Below are 18761 nucleotides of genomic sequence, written 5' to 3'. Positions count from 1 at the left end.
ACTTGCACCTTGGATAAATGTTATGTCCTTTTCAGAGTATTGATTAAAGTAAGCTTGGGTTGGATGTATGGAGTATGCATCGGAAGGGACCGATATTGAATATGGATAAGATATAATAAACTTACTGTAATATCTATCTGATAAATATCACCTAGTTGATCTTAAATCAAATGATCTCAATCTTGAGATGCTTAGGTTCTAGTTCAGTTGAATTATTTATGTTCTTCAATCTGTTCGTTAAAGTTGACCAATAGATCTTTTCGTGACATATAGATTAAGGACATTGTAGTTCAATTAAGTGGCAACGCTAATCATAGATACAGAATTTATAGCTTCTATCTAGACATAGAAGTGATACGATGATTTCCTTCGAGCTTGGCTGAATAGAGATAAATGGTTGAGTACTCATTGTTGTGATTATATTGTTCACTGAAATTTCATTTATAGGTAGCTAAGTGTTTTAAGGATAAAATACATTGAAGGGTGTAACGGTAAATGTAACACCCTAACTAGCATAGGCGTATTACGTGATTTTTTTTAAACATACTGTGCAGCTCGTTGCTAATCAACGAGGTTTATGGAAATTGTGATTAATTAAAATTTTTGCTTTTTTATTAAACTTATAAAATATTTATACAAAATACTCGGGATCCCGATTACAAAACTATTTACAAAAGTTTACTGTCTATACAAAATACTTGTCGCCTAGCGACTAATTACAAAAATAGCCTTGCTGTCCCGAGGATCGTACGCTCCAGGCCTAACCGCCCCGACATGTACAATCTTCACCGGCTCGCTCTCACGATCCATCAGCCTTAGCCTTGCCCTTACCTACGCATAAACATAGCACTGTGAGTCGACAGACTCAGTAAGAAAAGCATAATAATAATCATACATAAATCCCGAGTCATGATCAGACGCCCATACCCCTGACCATAACCCTAACTTCCGTGTCCAACACGATACTGAGTCCTGAACGTTCATAGGGACGGTACTATTGACAAGTAACAGCCTATACTCGGTCGAACTGGTCATACTCCAGCTGCTAGTCATACTCTAGCCTGTACCGATGTGTTACAGTATCAGCCTATACTCGGTTACACATCGGTCATACTCCGACCGCTAGTCATACTCTAGCCTGTACTGATGTGATACGTCAAATAGTACGGAACCACCAACCCGAGTATCAGCCTATACTCGGCACACTGGTCATACTTCAGCTACTAGTCATACTCTAGTCTGTGCCGATGTGATACAGTGTCAGCCTATACTCGGTACACTGGTCATACTCCAGCTGCTAGTCATACTCTAGCCTGTACCGATATGACACAGTCGGATGGTTCGAAGCCAACATACATATCTAATGTAATCTAACAGGCTTCCTACATGCACGCTAAACATGTAATCTATATATGCATACTGTTATACTAATCTTACCTCAATTCCGAATTCAGGTGTGCCGGTCAACCTTTGTTGAAACGAAGCTTGCGCGGCGGATTACAGGCTCCTAAACCATAACAATCACAACACTATAAGTGATACGCTAAATCACTTCTTGGGGACTTAAACTAGGAACTAAAAGTTTTCCTATCAATAAAAAGCATGGCGATACCCCAAATAACATAAAAACGAGGAAATCTAGGGTTCCTGGAAATTCCCCAACCGGTAGACCGGTTCTGCAACCGGAATTCAGGTTCTGGGAATTCCTGAACCCTCATCCGGAATTCCAGATGCACAACCGGAATTCCGGTTCCTCGCAGGCAGAACTCAAAAATTCACACATTGCTCAAATCCAATCCAAACAATACCAAAACTTCCAGACCTGCTATTTAGATCCTAAGGAACAATTCTAAGGCATAAAAACCAAGCTTCATGCAACCAAACCAAAACAACCATTAAAGCATCAAGCTTTGAGTTCTAAACTCAAACTTGATCAAACACCACTAACATGCATTCAATTCAGCCCAAATCTACTTAATCATGCATAATTTAACCTCTGAAAATAGCAGCAAACAACTACAGCAAGCAGAGCAACAGATTCAACATATTTCTTTGAAAACCATATTTTTGAGCTAAAAACTTCCAATCTTGAATCAAAGCAAAAACCATGCATTAACAAGCTCTAATCTACTTAAAATAACAAAGTTAAACCTCTGAAAATAACATCAAAACACAGCAGCAACTAGACAACCAAATCAAGCATGCATTACTCCATTTCATCACAAATTCAAGAAAACTAAGAAGACAAAAGTAAGAACAATACCTAAAGCTTGAGTTGCACACAAATTAGCTTGAAAACCCAAAGAAAATTTCAAGTTGTTGCTGCTTCAAAGGGGCCGAAAAAGAGAGAGAGGTTTGAGAGAAAAAGGCTTTTTCATTTACTTTGAAAATTTTTAATTTTTTCTAAGTTTGTGAAAAGAAAATAAATGCCACATAACCCATTTACTTCAGCCAATATTAACATCAGATAAACATATAATTTCTAATTATTAAGTCCACTAAAGGACAAAATAACAATGGGGCAAAATGACCATTTTGCCCCTTCACACTAAAATAACATAAAGAGCACTAAAAGGGGTATTTTGGGAAGTTCTAAATTCCCGGCCAATTCCGACATTCCCAATGTCTAATAAATCGTCCCACAATACTAACATACTAAGTTGTGATTTTACTGAGCCAAACACCGAGTTCCATGTTACCGGGCACCGGAAATGCAAGCTTATGAAAATCTCTAAATGACATAAAATGCATTTCAGAATTCAATAATAACAGTATAATAATTATTTAAATAGCTATAAATAATTTTCATAATTAAACATGATTAACTGCTAATTTCTAAATTAAACTAAGCGGTCTTTACAGTAAATTTATCCCTACTCAATGTAGATCATCTATAGAGGGTCATTGATTATTAGGATTATAATAATAGATAATAATTTCATAGCGTATCTATATCATGGAACATATAAAGGACTCTATATAATTGAGAGTGTGATTCCAAATCTATAGTGGTGCAAGGAGGAATTAATAAGTTAGAGGATTTACTTGGTAAATTCTAGATCTACTTATTGGAAGCTCGGTTATACTAGCTAAGATAATACTGCTTGTAAGACTATAAATTAATTGATTTTGATTAATCAATTATAATTCTAAAATTAGACTATGTCTTATTTATGAATTTTCACTAAGTTATGGCTTAATTGTGAAGAAAATAGACTTTAGGGTTTATTTGTTGATTCAGAGACTTTGTGGAGTCTAATTAATAAATGTGGCATTTGTGAAGTAATAGATAAATTGTTGGGAAAATGGCAAAAATATAATTAGTGGGGCCCATCTCATGGCGGACCAATATAGGTATTATTTTGCTATTATTTTATCATTTTTCATTCCATAATAGGATGGTCTCATAATCCAACTAATGACTCATAACTTAGTTTTTCAACTTCTCAGACAACTAGAGAGTTCTTGAGACTTTTTCTTCTTCTTCTTTCTTCTAATTTCAAAATCTCATAGTGTTATTTACCAAATGTTTGAGTCATTAGTGAGTGAGTGCATGTCCACCCATAGTAAGTCTAGTACTCAATCATAGTGTGTAGGACTGTGAATAATCCAAACACTTGAAGGAGAATCAGGCTCAATCTTGATAATACTCTGAGTGGGAGGAGTCATTATATTCCGCTGTAATCAATGTAAGGTTACTTAAGCTTTATATGTGTTGAAATTCTATTATTTTAGAAATTTACATTTAGGATGTTAATAAACATACTTGTTAGTAAATCTAGATCCTGGTAAAATATATTCCAACACGTATGGCTTAGGAAAGCTAAAAGGGTTTATCACTTCATCATTTTCTCTTCAGAGAATGTTCTTGCTCCTTTGTTGAGACAAAAATAAGAACATCATATTTTCTATATACTATCGTCCCACACTGATCCTTGTATGTTGTGGTTGATCTCAAGATCAAGGTGTGAGTTTCATTACTGTTCTTGGATACAACATACGGAAAGAATTAAGGATACCCTGATAGGCATCAAGAAGTCAATATTCTATTTCATCTTTTTTTGTTTTTTGATTTAATATAGATACACATGGAGATCTTAGGGTATGGTACGATGATAATCCTCGTAAAATGCTTCTATTGCACACCTAATTTAGTATCACAAAACCAACAATAAATAGGCCTTGATCTTATGAATCGACAATAATACAATATTTGATTGTTAAAATAGTTGCCTAAACCCTTTTTTTTAGTATTGCCCGAGAGTTTTCAAAACTTGAGTAGAGGTTTTATAGCTAACGACACAAGTGAGAATTTCTTCAGTCATCGATGAAAGAAGCCATGAATATATAGAGAAGTTGATCTTGAATCTCCCACTGAGTGAATTGAGGATTGACAAGACTAGATTCTTGATCACGATTGGTGAGAAAGGTGAAGGATTTTGAGATGAAATGAAGTAGTTAATGGCCTTTGATATTGCATAGAGAATCTGAGGTCGCCAAAGAAGAAATTGTCAATATCAAGCTTAACTGAAAGCTTGTGAGAGAAAATTATTGGACTGAACGAACTAGTAGTAGTAGTATGAGAGGTTGTTGGAGTAGTAGAAGTGGAATCAGACATTGTCAGAGAAGACGAAGTGATTGGAGAATCAACAAATGATCAGAGAGAAAGACAAAAAAGGCTTTTGATACCATGTGAGGAATAACAGAATAGAGAGGGAGAGGGAGAGAGAGTTGAGCTGAAAATGATTCACTTCATTAACAGATGAGCAATGAGCTCTTATATACAAACCTAAGAATTTGTTTCAATAATAACTAAATGCTAATTACAGCTGTCAAAAAGTTAACTAAATAATCTTTAAGCATAACTAACTTAACAGGTTACTAAAGCTATCTAAGGGCTTGTTTGGTACACTATAATGTATTATATTGTATAATATTATGGTGTGTTGGATTGTATTGTATTACATTAGTATTATTTAATACAATACTATGTTTAGTATTGACCCATTGACTTGGAATCGTCGGACCTCGGACTCGACCCCAAACCCGGACCCCGACTCAAACCTAAGACCTGGACCCAAACCTCAAACCTAGACCCTAGACATCGAACCCCGAACCCTGGACCCTAGACCCCAAACTCAGACCCAGACCTGGACCTTGGCCTAGCCTTGAACCCCGAACCACGAGTCCGAGTAGATGGGTCTATGTTCGTGGTCCGGGTTTAAGTTTGGGATCCAGGTACGGGTCTAGGTCCAGGAGTATAGATCTAGGGTTCAGGTCCATGTCCATGGGTCTGGGTCCATGGGTCTGGGTCCAGGGTCCGTGTCCAAGTCCATGGTCTAGGTTTGGGTCCAGTCCGGGTCTGGAGTCTGGGTCTGGGTTCGGGTCCGGGTTTAGGTGATCTGAGGTCCATGTTCAAGTTCGGGGTCAGGACCCAGGATTCGAGTTCGGGTTTTGGGTCTGGGGCCCAAGGTCTAGGTATGCGGTCCTAGGCTTGGGTCGGGGTCGTAGTTGACCCTTGACCCTTTGTAAATATTATAATACAAGCTATTACGGGTCATTTGTTACGTATTAAATAATACGACTCACAATGTATTAAAATTTATAGTCGTAATATTTAATACAACATAATGTTTTATCCAAACATAATATTATTTGTTATTTAATACAATACTACCTTTATATGACCTACCAAATAAGATTAGTACATCCTAATTTGTGCACCCTTAATTACTAGATGAACATGGACATTAAGATTTTGAATTTAATTTAATTTAGTTTTTTTAAAGATTAATTTTGCATTTAATTATTTTATATGTATTATATATGATATTATATTGGACTTCTAAAATCTTCCCACTAAGTATTAGGTGAACCATTTCTCAAGTGTTCATAAGTTTATGTTTAGATTTTCTAGCATAAAGGGATCATGTTATGTTGAATTTGGGGTGTATATGTATAAGCTATACGTGGGTAATATTATTTGAATATAGTGATTAAACAGTGGAGTGTTTTCAAGCCCAAATTAGTTCTATCCACTATGCAAATGGAATGTAGTTGAGGATCAAGATTCTCTTATTACTCAAGGAAGAGACAAGCTATTATAATAGAAAAAGGCTCGTGAAGAGAATTATTGGTCAAAAGGTATCCTAATAAGCAACTTAAAAGAGTTGTTAAATATAGATAAAATAATTATTAATGTATATTTGGGTCGGTAGAAAGCTAAAATAGAACTAGCTAGTAACGTAGCCACCAAAACGCGCAAATTTATTAATTTTATTTTCATACCTCAAGTACTACAAATTTCAATGATTTTCATTTTATATAGGAGCATCATTATTAGATAATAATATTGTCTAATAATATCACTTAAAGTTGGTATTTTGTGATTGATCACTAATATTTTTTAAAAATTATTATATTAAATTAATACTTAATTATACTAATAGTAATATGATAACTTGAAAGGTGTTAGATTTTGGAATAAGGTGAATGAAATTCTATCTTAAAATTAATTGACAATGAGAAGAGTAGCACATTCATCTAATATATTCTATTATCTTTCAACATATTAGCAATGTAAGACTCTCTAACATCTCTTTCAAGATAGTATCTATTTTATGTGCTCACTATCTTGAACAACTCGATCATAAGCAATTCTTTTTGACTCACTATCCCTGATTACAAGTGGCTCTTTTACTCTACTTTTTGAATCGGTATTTATGAAATTTTGGTAACTCTTTTTTTTTGGCTCACTATTCCCGAATCACAAGTGTCTTTTTTTTGGGTCATTTTATTTTTTGTTTATTTTTGCTCCGAACCATGTTAGATTTTGAGATAAGGTGAATGTAGTCCTATCTCAAAACTAATTGGCAATAGGAGGAGTAGCTTATTCAACTTACAAATATTATATTATCTTTCTACACATTAGCAATGTAGAACTCTTTAACAGAAAGTACTATGCACTATTGGTGTCTTTTAGCATTTAAAGGGAAGAGCATTGATGTTGGACACTGCCATACGATTGATTAATGATATTCTTTAAAAGTTATTACATTAAAAATTATATGAGATTCTTCAATAATACTAATAACAATATAATTTCTAAAAAAGTATCATCTTATTTGTACCTTTTAGCATTTTTCTTTTGATAATTATTACAGAATATCACTAATTAAACAGACTACACTGGGGGCGTTTGGTACGAGGTGTTCAAAATAATTTGATTATAAGGAATATTATGAAGGAGAATACGATTATAGGAAAATGTGTAAACTGTGTTTGGTTGTGTCGGGTAATATGTAATCATATTCCTGTTAATTAAATTAGACTGTTTGGTTGAGTACAAGAATCTTATATATTATTTTAAAAAATTAAAATAAAAAAATTTATTTTTATATATTTATTTAATGTTAATTATATATAAAAAATAAAATAATTATTTATTAAAGAAATTTATTTATTAATTAGTAAATATTAAATTGGGGAATTATTTCATATACTGTTTTTTTAACTTTTTTTTTCAAATTTACGGTTTGGGTTTCTAAAGTGGTTGCAGCGCTAGTTGCAATATGGGTTTCTATACGATTTTTTGTTGCAATTTAGGTTGCAGCGTTAGTTGCAATAGGGGTTTCTATGTAGAATTTCGTAAAAATGCAAAAAAAAAAAAGTGTTTTGAAATGTAAAAAATGAAAAAGCCCCTATTAAATTTTATTGTATTTTTTATTAATTAAAATGAATCACTACAACAATAATAGTTTATACCAACACCACTATTACCAACGCCAAAAAGTCCTCATTAAAAATGGTACTATCAATAACGACACTTACCTGTCGTTGGGACAATTATTATTATTTTTTTTTTTAAAAAAAATATCATCAATAATTATTGAAAATACTTCAATAACGACATTGTCGTTGGGAAAGGTTTTGATTATTTTTGAAAAATGGCCGTTGTGGAAGGCGGTAAATTTCCCTCCTATTTCAGCTACCAACGACATTGTCGTTGGTGACAGACTGACACGTTGCAGTGATCAGTCTGCCACCAACGACAATGTCGTTGGTGTATGTCGTTGGGAACTTCTGTGTATATAAAGAAAAATTACAGCGAGCCTTCTTCATTTCTCAGCCAAAACTAAAAACCCTAACCCATTTCTCAGCCAAAAATTCCTCTCTATTCAGCCAACCCCTTCAAAACTCAAAACTCAAAAAACCCTCCGCCTGAAGCTACGTCCGGCCACCACCATCCTCCACCTGAAGTCACGCGTCAGCTCAGCCCAGCACCGGGTCTCTCCTCCGCCTGAACCTCCGTCAGCCCACCACCGGCGGCGATTTTTGAGGTATACCCTCATTTGTAATATGTATATATACTGTTTTATATTTATATATGTATTTATAAATATGTAGATAAATTTTGTTGTTTAGATATTTGTAATATTTATTTTAGATATATGTTTAAATATATATGTATTTGAGTTATATGTATGTGTTTTTAATAATGTATGTATTGTGTTAAGTGATTGTAATTTTTTTTCTTTTTAATATAGATGTGAATAATCTGAAAATAGTATGTGTGTTTGTATTTGTTTTTTTTTTTTGTTATTTTTTGTATTGTAATAAATTTTTGATTTACTTTGAAAATTTGTAATATTTAAAAATGTGTAATGTATTTTAAAGTTGTTAAGATTGTATAAATCAGGTTCAAAAAATTTTGGGTATAGTGCAAAATATAAATGTTATGCTGTCCAATTTTTTTTAAAATTTCATATAGTAAAAAAAATTAGGTTAATTTAATAAATTAGTAATTTTTTTATAAAAAATATTAAAGTGGTATTTAAAAAGAAAAATTATAAGTTAATAATTATTTATAAAAATTAATGAAATTAATGTTAAAATTAAGTAATTTAAGTAAATGAAATTTGTATTTTGTTTAAAAAATAATAATAAATAATTAAATATTTAATAAATAACTTTTATTTTTTTTGAATCAATAAATAACTTTTATTAGTTGAGAATAGATAATTAATAATTGAATAAGTAATGAATTTAATATTGAATAAATTCTTACAACAAAAAATATTAAGAAATAATTATATTAATAAAAAAATGTAATATTTTATTAAATAGAAATAATTTAAATAAAAGAATTTCGGTAAAATTTTGAGATAATAAAAATTTTGTTATTTTAATAATTTATAATAAGTTAATAGTTTCTTATAAAACTAGTAACAAGTTATTTTTTAAATGGACAATTATTTAAATTATTATTTATTTAACAAAATTAGTGAAATAAATCCTAAAATTAAGTAATTGAATTTAAAAGATTTTTTGTATATTTATAAAAATAATAATAAATAATTAAATAATTATAAATAACTTTAATTAGTTGAATATAAATAATTAATAATTGAATAAGTGATAAATTTTATAATTAATAAATTCTTGTAATAAAAAAAATTAACAAATAATTTGATAAATACTATAATTTTTAATGTAAGTATAGTTTAAAATAAAAGTTAAAAAAAGTTTCATAAAATGACGTAAGATTAGCCTTAGTTCAACTACACATTCAAAATTACCAAATTCGTGTGACAGTAGTCAATTTGATTATAATGTAGTCAACGTAAATTTTTTGGTAGATGGCAATCGATAAGACTTGGGTGACCATGAGAAATCGTAAGGATCCAGCTTACTGGGAAGGTCTCCAAGTCTTTATGGAACTTGCGTCTAAACACAAGGATTGTGACGGAAGAATTTTCTGTCCTTGTGTTAAATGCAAGAATACTAGATTGCATCCTTTGAATACTGTGGAGGCACACATCTTTACAAAGGGTTTCAAGAGCAGCTATGAGAGGTGGATTTACCATGGGGAGCCAGATGAACATGTCGAGGCTAACATCAATGTCGATACGGATGAGATGTCTGGTGTCATTGAATATTTCTTCCCTCCTATAGATGACGACGAAAGAGCTGGTGATGATGAAATGCAGAGGGGTCAGTATTATGATGACATGTTTGAGGAGATTGAGGCAGAGTTGTATCCTGGTTGCGATTGGATATCCTCCCTCAACTTTATAGCAAAGGTGATGCACTTGAAAATTTTGGGAAAAATACCAAATTATATATTTGATGAATTGTTGAAGTTGTTGAAGTTTGCATTTCCGAAGGAGAATAAAATTCCTGCAACACACTATGAGGCGAAGAAGAAATTAGGAAAATTAGGATTAGGGTACGAATCAATCCACGTGTGCGTGAACAATTGTTGTTTGTTTCACAATGAGCATGCCTCGAAAGATTTTTGCCCGGTGTGCGGGACCAGTAGATGGATTAATGAGGAGACAAGCGGAAAAAAAGTAGCGCATAAAGTGATGCGCTACTTTCCGTTGACTCCTCGATTGAAAAGATTATACAGTTCAAGACATACATCCAAAGAGATGGTATGGCATCGTACTGGTCGTGTGAGAGAAAATGGTGTTATGCGTCATCCTGTTGATTCTGCCGCGTGGAAAGACTTTGACTCCAGACATCCTGATTTTGCAAGAGATCCTCGGAATGTTCGCCTAGGCTTAGCTGCTGATGGATTTAATCCTTTTGGCAACATGAGCCTCTCGTATAGTATGTGGCCTGTAGTGTTGGTGAATTACAATTTGCCACCTTGGATGTGTATGAAGGATAACAATTTCATGTTGAGTCTCCTTATTCCCGGACCGAAGTCACCTGGTAAGGACATGGATGTCTTTTTAAGGCCATTGGTGGACGAGCTAAACGCATTGTGGACTCAGGGTGTTGAAACAAGAGATGCTACAACCAACTCAATGTTCAACATGCGCGCAGCTCTTCTTTGGACAATTAATGATTTTCCTGTCCGTAGTAGCTTGTCCGGATGGAGTGGACAGGGATATAAAGCCTGTCCTACATGCAACGAGGATACTACTTCTATTCGAGTGATTGGTAAGACATCTTATGTTGGTCATAGATGTTTCTTGCCATCCAATCATCGTATGAGAAAAGACCGTGAATTTGATGGAAATGTTGAGAAGAGACCTCCGCCAAAACGATTTACTTGTTCTGAAATATTAGAACAAGTGAATGCTCTATCTGAACGGGCTCCGGGGAAACGAAAAAGAGGCGACACTGAAAATAACTGGAGGAAAAAAAGTATTTTTTATGAACTTGAGTATTGGAGTGCAGATGAGTTGAAACACAACATCGATGTTATGCATGTTGCGAAGAATGTTTGTGATAGTATCCTTGGCACTCTCTTGGATAATGACAAGTCTAAAGACACCACTAATGCAAGACAAGATTTGAAAAATATGAGAATTCGCCAATCCTTATGGATTTTCGAAGATGCTCGTAAAAGATTGCTAAAACCACATGCCCCTTATGTGTTAACTGCTAATGATAAGCAATTGTTTTGTAAATTTTTGAAGGACGTTAAATTGCCAGATGGATTTTGTTCGAACTTGAAGAAGAAAGTAACTAATGACAATATTGTTGGATTAAATCCCATGATTGTCATGTCATAATGCAAAGGTTACTTCCAGTTTGTATTGGCAAGTTTTTGTCGAAGGAAGTATCAAGCACCATTATAGAATTGTGCAATTTTTTCAGAATTTTATGTTCAAGGACATTGAACGTAAAAGACATGGAGAAGGCCAAGGGAGACCTTATTCACATTTTGTGCAAAATGGAGAGAATTTATCCTCCAGCATTTTTTGATATCATGATACATTTGGTGATCCATTTACCCGAGGAAGCCATATTGGGCGGGCCAGTTTTTATGAGGTGGATGTACCCTTTTGAGAGGTATATGAAAAAGTTGAAAAATTATGTTAGGAACAAAGCAAGGTCGGAAGGATCTATTGCTGAAGGATACGTTATAGATGAGGCTTTGACATTTTGTTCCATGTACTTCAAATGTGTGCATACAAAATTCAACTGTCCTGAGCGCAATGAAGATGCTCCTAGTGTATCTCGCTATTTAACAGTGTATAAATCTCAATGTCGTCCACACGGTAAGCAAACAATAACAACTCTCGATGAGAAGACTCGCAAAAGAGCTGAGTGGTACATACTGCAGAATTCTAGCGAGATCGACCCTTATATGACGTAAGTTAATCAAAATTATTACATAATGCTTAATGAATAATTTATATTATTCTATCTAGCTAAATTTGTAATAATTTTTTTTCTTTTAATAGAGAGCACCTTGAAATAATCGCACAGAGGGACCCGAATGCCAACCATAATCTTTTACACAAAAAAGAATTTCCTTCGTGGTTTCATAAGAAGGTGTGCAAGTATTCCTTTTCGTACTATTTACTTAATCTAAATTATCAACTCTCTCAAATCTTGATTGTTATGCGTGTTTTTTCAGATTTTTGATTTGTATAAGCTCGGGTCTTTAGAACACAGTGATGAATTGCTAGCTTTAACAGCTGGCTCTGATCTCGTTGTGGATTCGTATCCGGCATGTATAGTGAATGGAGTTCGATTTGTTGTACACAGTCGAGATAAAGACCGTAATACTCAAAATAGTGGGGTGTCCGTTGTAGGGACAGAAGGTTTTGACTATTTTGGGCAACTTGAAGAAATATTGCATTTGTCCTTTAGTGGTGCATATTCAGTTGTATTATTTCGGTGTAAGTGGTTCAACACAGATCCGAGAAAGAAAAAAATCATTATCGAAAATAATATCACTAGCATAAATGTTAGTGGTGTATGGTACAAAGATGATCCATACATTCTTGCCAGTCAAGCTAAGCAAGTTTTCTTTGTGGATGATCTAGTTAGAGGTCGTAATTGGAGAGTTGTTCATAATGTCCATCACCGCCAAGTTTGGGAAAATATTTTGGATGCTTCTAATGAGACAGATGATGTTGATGTTGTACATGACACAAACTCATCAAATTTTACACTATCAGTGGATTTGGGGGAGTTGAATGTCCAACGAACTAATGATTCTCCAACAATTGTAGATGTCCCTCAAAGTTCTGAGATGGTTGCAAATGTTGATGATAGTAGGGATGATGAAGATGAAGAAATTGCAGAAGACCTGGAGGATGATTTGCTTATTGATCATCTTGAAGATGAAATTGAAGAAGCGCCCGCAACAAATTTGCATTTCATTAGTGATGATGATTGTGAATAATGGATTTTAGTACTGTTTGTATTGATGACTAGTTATATTTTTTTAATCCTTTTGTCTCAACAAATTATTGTAAAAGAACAAATTTAAGAGTTAATGAGTTGTTCGTATTCTCTTAAGTAAGGACTCATATGATTTTATTATTCTATTTTTAGCATAAAATGTCAGCAGATGTTGCTAACTATCATGGTGGAGATGGTGGCGGGGATGACCCATTAGATCCTACTAGGGTACCGACTGCGTGCGAGGCTTCAGGTATTTTTGTTATTTTTCTATCTAAGTGTTTAATTTTTTAATTCAACTATTCACACATATACATTTTTGATGGCAACATAGGTGGTGACGCGAGAAAAGGCCGTGGGAGGAATGTTTTAGTAAAGTTAGAAGAGAGAAGAAAAAACTCTACTGGCCCGTTGCCATTAGAAGTTGACAGTGTCTCGAACAAAATAGTAGGCTTGGAGAGTAAAGCTTTTCCTCGATTGGTAGGGCGAGAGGTTGCACTGCATGTGCCTGGACATCATCCAAGTTGGGCAAATGTCCCGGAGCAGTACGAACACCTCATCTTAACCAAGCTTCGGGTAAATAATTATTAATTTATCTACACTAATAAATGTGATTATTACCATGTTATTTTAATTTATTTTTGTCATATGCAGCATTATTACCAGTTGGACAGTCATCCAAAGTTAGTAGCTATTTCGATAGCTGAGATGGCCGAGAAGTACAAAACACAAAAGAATATTAGATTGCAACACTTCAGAGAATATTACAAAAACCCAGAAGACTTTGAAAATGCAGTGAAGAACCCTCCCAATGAACTTAATGAAGACCAATGGCGACTAATATGTGAATTGTTCACAACTCCTGATTTCATTCAACGGTCGAAGCAAAACTCTATCAATCGACAGAAGATGAAATTCTCTTCAACAACAGGGTCGGTAACTATGGCTGAGATTCTTCGTCAAAAAGTAAGTTAATATATTAAATTTCTATTTTACAAAGTTTACTTTATATATAATTTTCTAACAAGTTATATTTATCAGCAAGGAAAGGGTTACATTGAGACTTGGAAAGAATGTCATACTAAGAAAGACACCAACACCTTCATCAATGAGGCTGCCAAAAATAAATATGTAAGATATATAAAATAATAACTTTTAAATATTTTCAAATAATTGTAACTTTGCTTGATTTCTAACTTATTTATATTATAGGAAGAGATGTTGACAACTTGAAATAGTGCTCCTGAATCTTCACAAGTTTCAGAACTTGAGATTCTTCGGAAAACACTTAGAGAGAGGTGTGGCCATCAACGAGGAGTGGGTCGCAAGTTGAAAGGCCAATCATCAGGACGACGCTCACAACCTGCAACTGCTGATCAACTGGACTTACGGGAAACAGTTATTGAGTTACAGAAACAAATACAGACGTTGACTCAACAAATGTCACGTGAACGTCGGGAACCAATGGATGTTGAGATGAATTCAACCGTCTCGCTCTCAAATGGGTTTTAACCCAATGGGTTTTCAGCAACCGCATCAGACTCCTACTTCGTTTCAGCAACTGCTACAACAGCCTCTTGTTCCTTCGCCTGGAATGTTAAGTCCTGAGCAATTTCACAGTCAAATGTACCAGTCATACTTGCAGTTTATGTTTCAGTCGCCAAACAATTCGCAAGTATTGTTGAATATGATGACGCAGTCGCCTCAGACGTCTCATGTGTCAGAGCCTCAGATGCCACAAATGTCACAAATGCCGCAAAATGTTCAGATGTCGACACAAGGGCAGCAATATCAGAACACATCGCAGACGATGCCGACATAACCATGGGAGCAGACATCTCAAATGATACCGACACATCTACGACAACAGACTTCTCAGATGATGCCGACACAACAAGGGCAGCAGACATCTCAAATGATGCCGACACTACATGGGCAGCAGACATCTCAGATGATGACCAGCTCGCAAATGCCGCCATACTACTCACAGATGCCGGATGTTCCTGGGTCGGATGTTTCTCGAGATGCTAGTGATGAGGACGATGCTACTACAAACTTCTTTTAGAATATCTATTTTAATTTTACGAACTATCGGTCTAATATGTTTGTTAATATTTTATGAACACTAATTTATATTTAGGTAGGCAGTACTATAATGTTTATGACTTACTTTTTATTGTAATATTAGTGACTCTAAATATTTTCTTTTAGTTAAATGATTTTATATCTTAATTAATTCAATAATTTTATATATTAATTAATTAAATAATTAAAAAAAATTAAAATTTAAATTAATAGTTTTAATATAATATTATATATAAATAATTAATTACAAATAATTTTGATATAATTATTTTTTTTTTCGTAGAAGCTCTTCAATAACGACATTGTCGTCATTGATAATAATATCAATAACGACAATGTCGTTGTTGATGCACTCAGATCTAAAAAAAAATTATTCCCTACAACAATGTCGTTGTTGATAATTTTTATTCCCAACGACTTAAAAAGTCGTTGTTGATAATGGTTTTTCCCAACGAAGTATTCCCAACGACTTTTTACCAACGAAATGTCCTCATTGATGCGCAATACTGACGAAAACAGGGGTTTTTACCAACGAAATTTGTCCTCAGTAATGCTCATTTTTCTTGTAGTGAATATTTCTATATATTTTATCACTATATTATTTATTTTTGTTTGCTATGTCATTTATGTGTACACCATTCGCATAAAATTTATGTATAATGAATATACATATATTATTGCTAATAATATAAAAATAACTCAGTTAAAAGAAACCGATCTCACAAACTTAATATATATTGTAATATTTTATTTATAATAAATGATAATATTATTAGTATTTAAATTTATTTATTAATTCAAAAATACTATTCAAATTAATATAATAGAAGGGAATGATTCAATTTTACCCTTTTTTAAAGTATCAACATTACCTTCCTCAAGGGTAGTTATATTACTAAGGGAATAACATTCTAAAGCTAAACACTCAAAACAAACAAGATAATGTTTCACATTACCATTCTTTTGTTAATATTAACCCATTCCAAACACCCCGTAAGTATGTATGCATTGAAAAAGTAAGATTCACCCCTTGTGAAAAATTAATATTCAACTTTTCTTAGGACTACCTTAATTTAAAGGCATCTAAAATAGGAGTTTAATTATTTATATCAAATTAGTTCCTTAACTTAGTTAACTATATTATTAATCAATAAGTGATTCAAATAATTAGTTTCTACATTTCGGTGCAAATAAATTTTTATCAATACAATCAAGTTATTTTTAATAATATAGATTTTAAATTGAAATTTAATTTTTTTTTTTTTGGTAATGACTAATAGTAATTTAGTCATATTGATAAAATTTTATTAATGAAAGTTAGCTTTAAATAGTATAAACATTTCTTAAATCTAACATATTAAAATTAACTAAATTAATTATTAATGTATATAGTATATGTGTGTTGGCAATAGGAGTATAGAGATAGCCCACAGCCCCACACTATCTTGTCCCTGTCCTTACAATTATTATACTGCCAAAATAAAAAGCACACACACTCACCCCCATTTTGTACACTTGTGGTCCTTTTTCTATGAAAACCACTACCAATTAATTGTTGGGAACTGAAACACTAATTACACCACTACTAATACCAAAAATACAAGAACCAGTTTTTTTTTTTTTTAAAGAATTCGAAAATATATGGTATAAACGAAAAAAGTAGTTGAAGATCAAGTAAAAGTAAGAGAAAAGAAAACGTCACGGGAGGCTCTAAAAGTGAAAATGTGGTACCCATGGTCTAATGATATATTTGAAGTCACATGCAGGGTTATGTATGTACCATTTTCGTGGTTGTTTTCCCATTTGGTGGATTAAATATCACAACTTCACAAATGGGTTTTTGAGGCCGGTTAATTTTTGTTGTATAAATATATAGAAATAATTCTTTTTAGTAAGAGTTATACTTTGTAGAGATATCTTTTATGTTTTTGGTATATAGAAAAAGAGAAATAGGAAAGGACAGCCGTGTTGACTAATAATTCTCATCAGGTGTAATAAAATTATTTGTATAATTTAATACGCCATCTCACTTATTTTTTTACTTCGTTAAAGATTATATAAAAGATGTTTAACCAATTAGTAATTACATGAGACTACCTCATAAATAATGTTACTAGATATCTTGTGCATATATGCCACCTTATTATAACAATAAAAAGTACGACCATGCTACTTCACTATATTATAGGCCCACGCACTTTAACTCTACAACCCATCGATTCACAATAAAAATGCTCCCATGGGTGAGGGCAAAAACCATGCCCTTAACAAAGAAAAATCCTATATATATGTATGTATAGTGTACCTATAATATTCTAAGAGTTAGGTTATACCTACTTTCAACTTCTATATATGGGTGGGAAGACTGCATAGAATATAGTATATGAATCTATGATAATCGATGGATTTAAACCGAACTGTTGAAATGCAAATAAAAGGTACATATAAATTTTCAGAGATGTAAAATATTGACGCCGTATTTTATGATGTATAATAATATTATATAATGTGAGTATAATTGTATTATCTAAAACTATAATTTTAATTGATTTTATTAAAAGTTAGTATATATTTAAAATAAGAGAAATTATCTTATATACTATGTTTTTTTAATTTTATGATGTATATTATTATATAATGTGGGTTGTTATATGATTTTTTATTGCAATTTAAGTTGCAGCGCTAGTTGCAATAGGAGTTTATGTAAAATTTTGTAAAAATATATATAAAAAAAATTATTTTAAAGTGTAAAAATAAAAAAGTTTCTTAAAATAATTAACACACAATATGGTGAGAAATAATCTAGCTGACATAATTTAAGTTTTGCTCCAAAGTTTATACACCTTCATTATAAGTTATAACGTCATCCAAAAAAATTAGTGAGAGTTTGAATGATCTAATTATGAGACTAATCTTGTTCACTTTACTTTGCAGATCTTAGATCAATGTTGTCCATATCAATAAGTATATTGAAGGTACACAATCCTGTTTTTATTTATATATAATAATTTGTTCATAGTATTCAATCTAACTCTATTGCGTATATATATTTTAATTTGTCCTTCTAAAAATTTAAATTAGAAAAAAATCTCATCAGCTCCTTTTACTTTATTTTTTTTAAGATACTTCCCGAAATCTTATTTGCCCTATTTTATTTCAAATTATTATACCATACATCAATATTTATATATTTTCACTTTATATAATTTAATTATTATTTATTTATATAAGAGAGAAAGATAGAGAAATGAAGAAAATAGAATATAAATAGAATATAAATAGTAATAAAATAAGTTTAAAAAATAAATAATATGAATGAATAGTGTTATTTAGCTAGGTTTTTTAGCCATTTTTAGCTCACTTTTCATCAATGTTTAGTGGATGATTCTTTAATTTTTTAACTTTTAGTTAGTACTATAATTGTTGGTGAGTGCTCTAATAAAATTTTTTACGAAGACATCATTAGTACGGTTTTCATAGACTTTAGAAAATAACCCAATCTCATAAATACATCTGTTAAATTA

General features: G+C 32.4%; 2 protein-coding genes across 2 annotated transcripts; both read left to right on the top strand.

Moving 5' to 3' along the window:
- The first annotated feature begins 9638 nt into the window (after nt 1-9638).
- Nucleotides 9639-11528, top strand: LOC133037098 (uncharacterized). The gene has a single exon (XM_061113919.1). The coding sequence runs from the start codon at nt 9639-9641 to the stop codon at nt 11526-11528; it is 1890 nt and encodes a 629-aa protein (XP_060969902.1).
- A 1918-nt stretch (nt 11529-13446) lies between these two features.
- LOC133036549 (uncharacterized) lies at nt 13447-14399 on the top strand. The gene is made up of 3 exons (XM_061113075.1): nt 13447-13728; nt 13807-14118; nt 14194-14399. Exons 2-3 carry the CDS (start codon nt 13861-13863, stop codon nt 14299-14301), a joined length of 366 nt encoding a protein of 121 aa, XP_060969058.1. The 5' UTR covers nt 13447-13728; nt 13807-13860; the 3' UTR covers nt 14302-14399.
- Nucleotides 14400-18761: the final 4362 nt, after the last annotated feature.

Source organism: Cannabis sativa, chromosome 4 (assembly GCF_029168945.1).
Source record: "Cannabis sativa cultivar Pink pepper isolate KNU-18-1 chromosome 4, ASM2916894v1, whole genome shotgun sequence".
Classification (NCBI taxonomy): Eukaryota; Viridiplantae; Streptophyta; class Magnoliopsida; order Rosales; family Cannabaceae; genus Cannabis; species Cannabis sativa.
Note: the sequence above shows the minus strand (reverse complement) of the source record. Positions and strands in the feature narration are given on the sequence as shown.

Excerpts from the sequence above, each read along its gene's own strand:
- LOC133036549 (XM_061113075.1), top strand. The coding sequence starts at position 13,861 with ATGGCCGAGAAGTACAAAACACAAAAGAATATTAGATTGCAACACTTC. Across the intron at positions 14,119-14,193 it reads CTGAGATTCTTCGTCAAAAA|CAAGGAAAGGGTTACATTGA; the intron begins GTAAGTTAATAT and ends TATATTTATCAG.
- LOC133037098 (XM_061113919.1), top strand. The coding sequence starts at position 9,639 with ATGGCAATCGATAAGACTTGGGTGACCATGAGAAATCGTAAGGATCCA.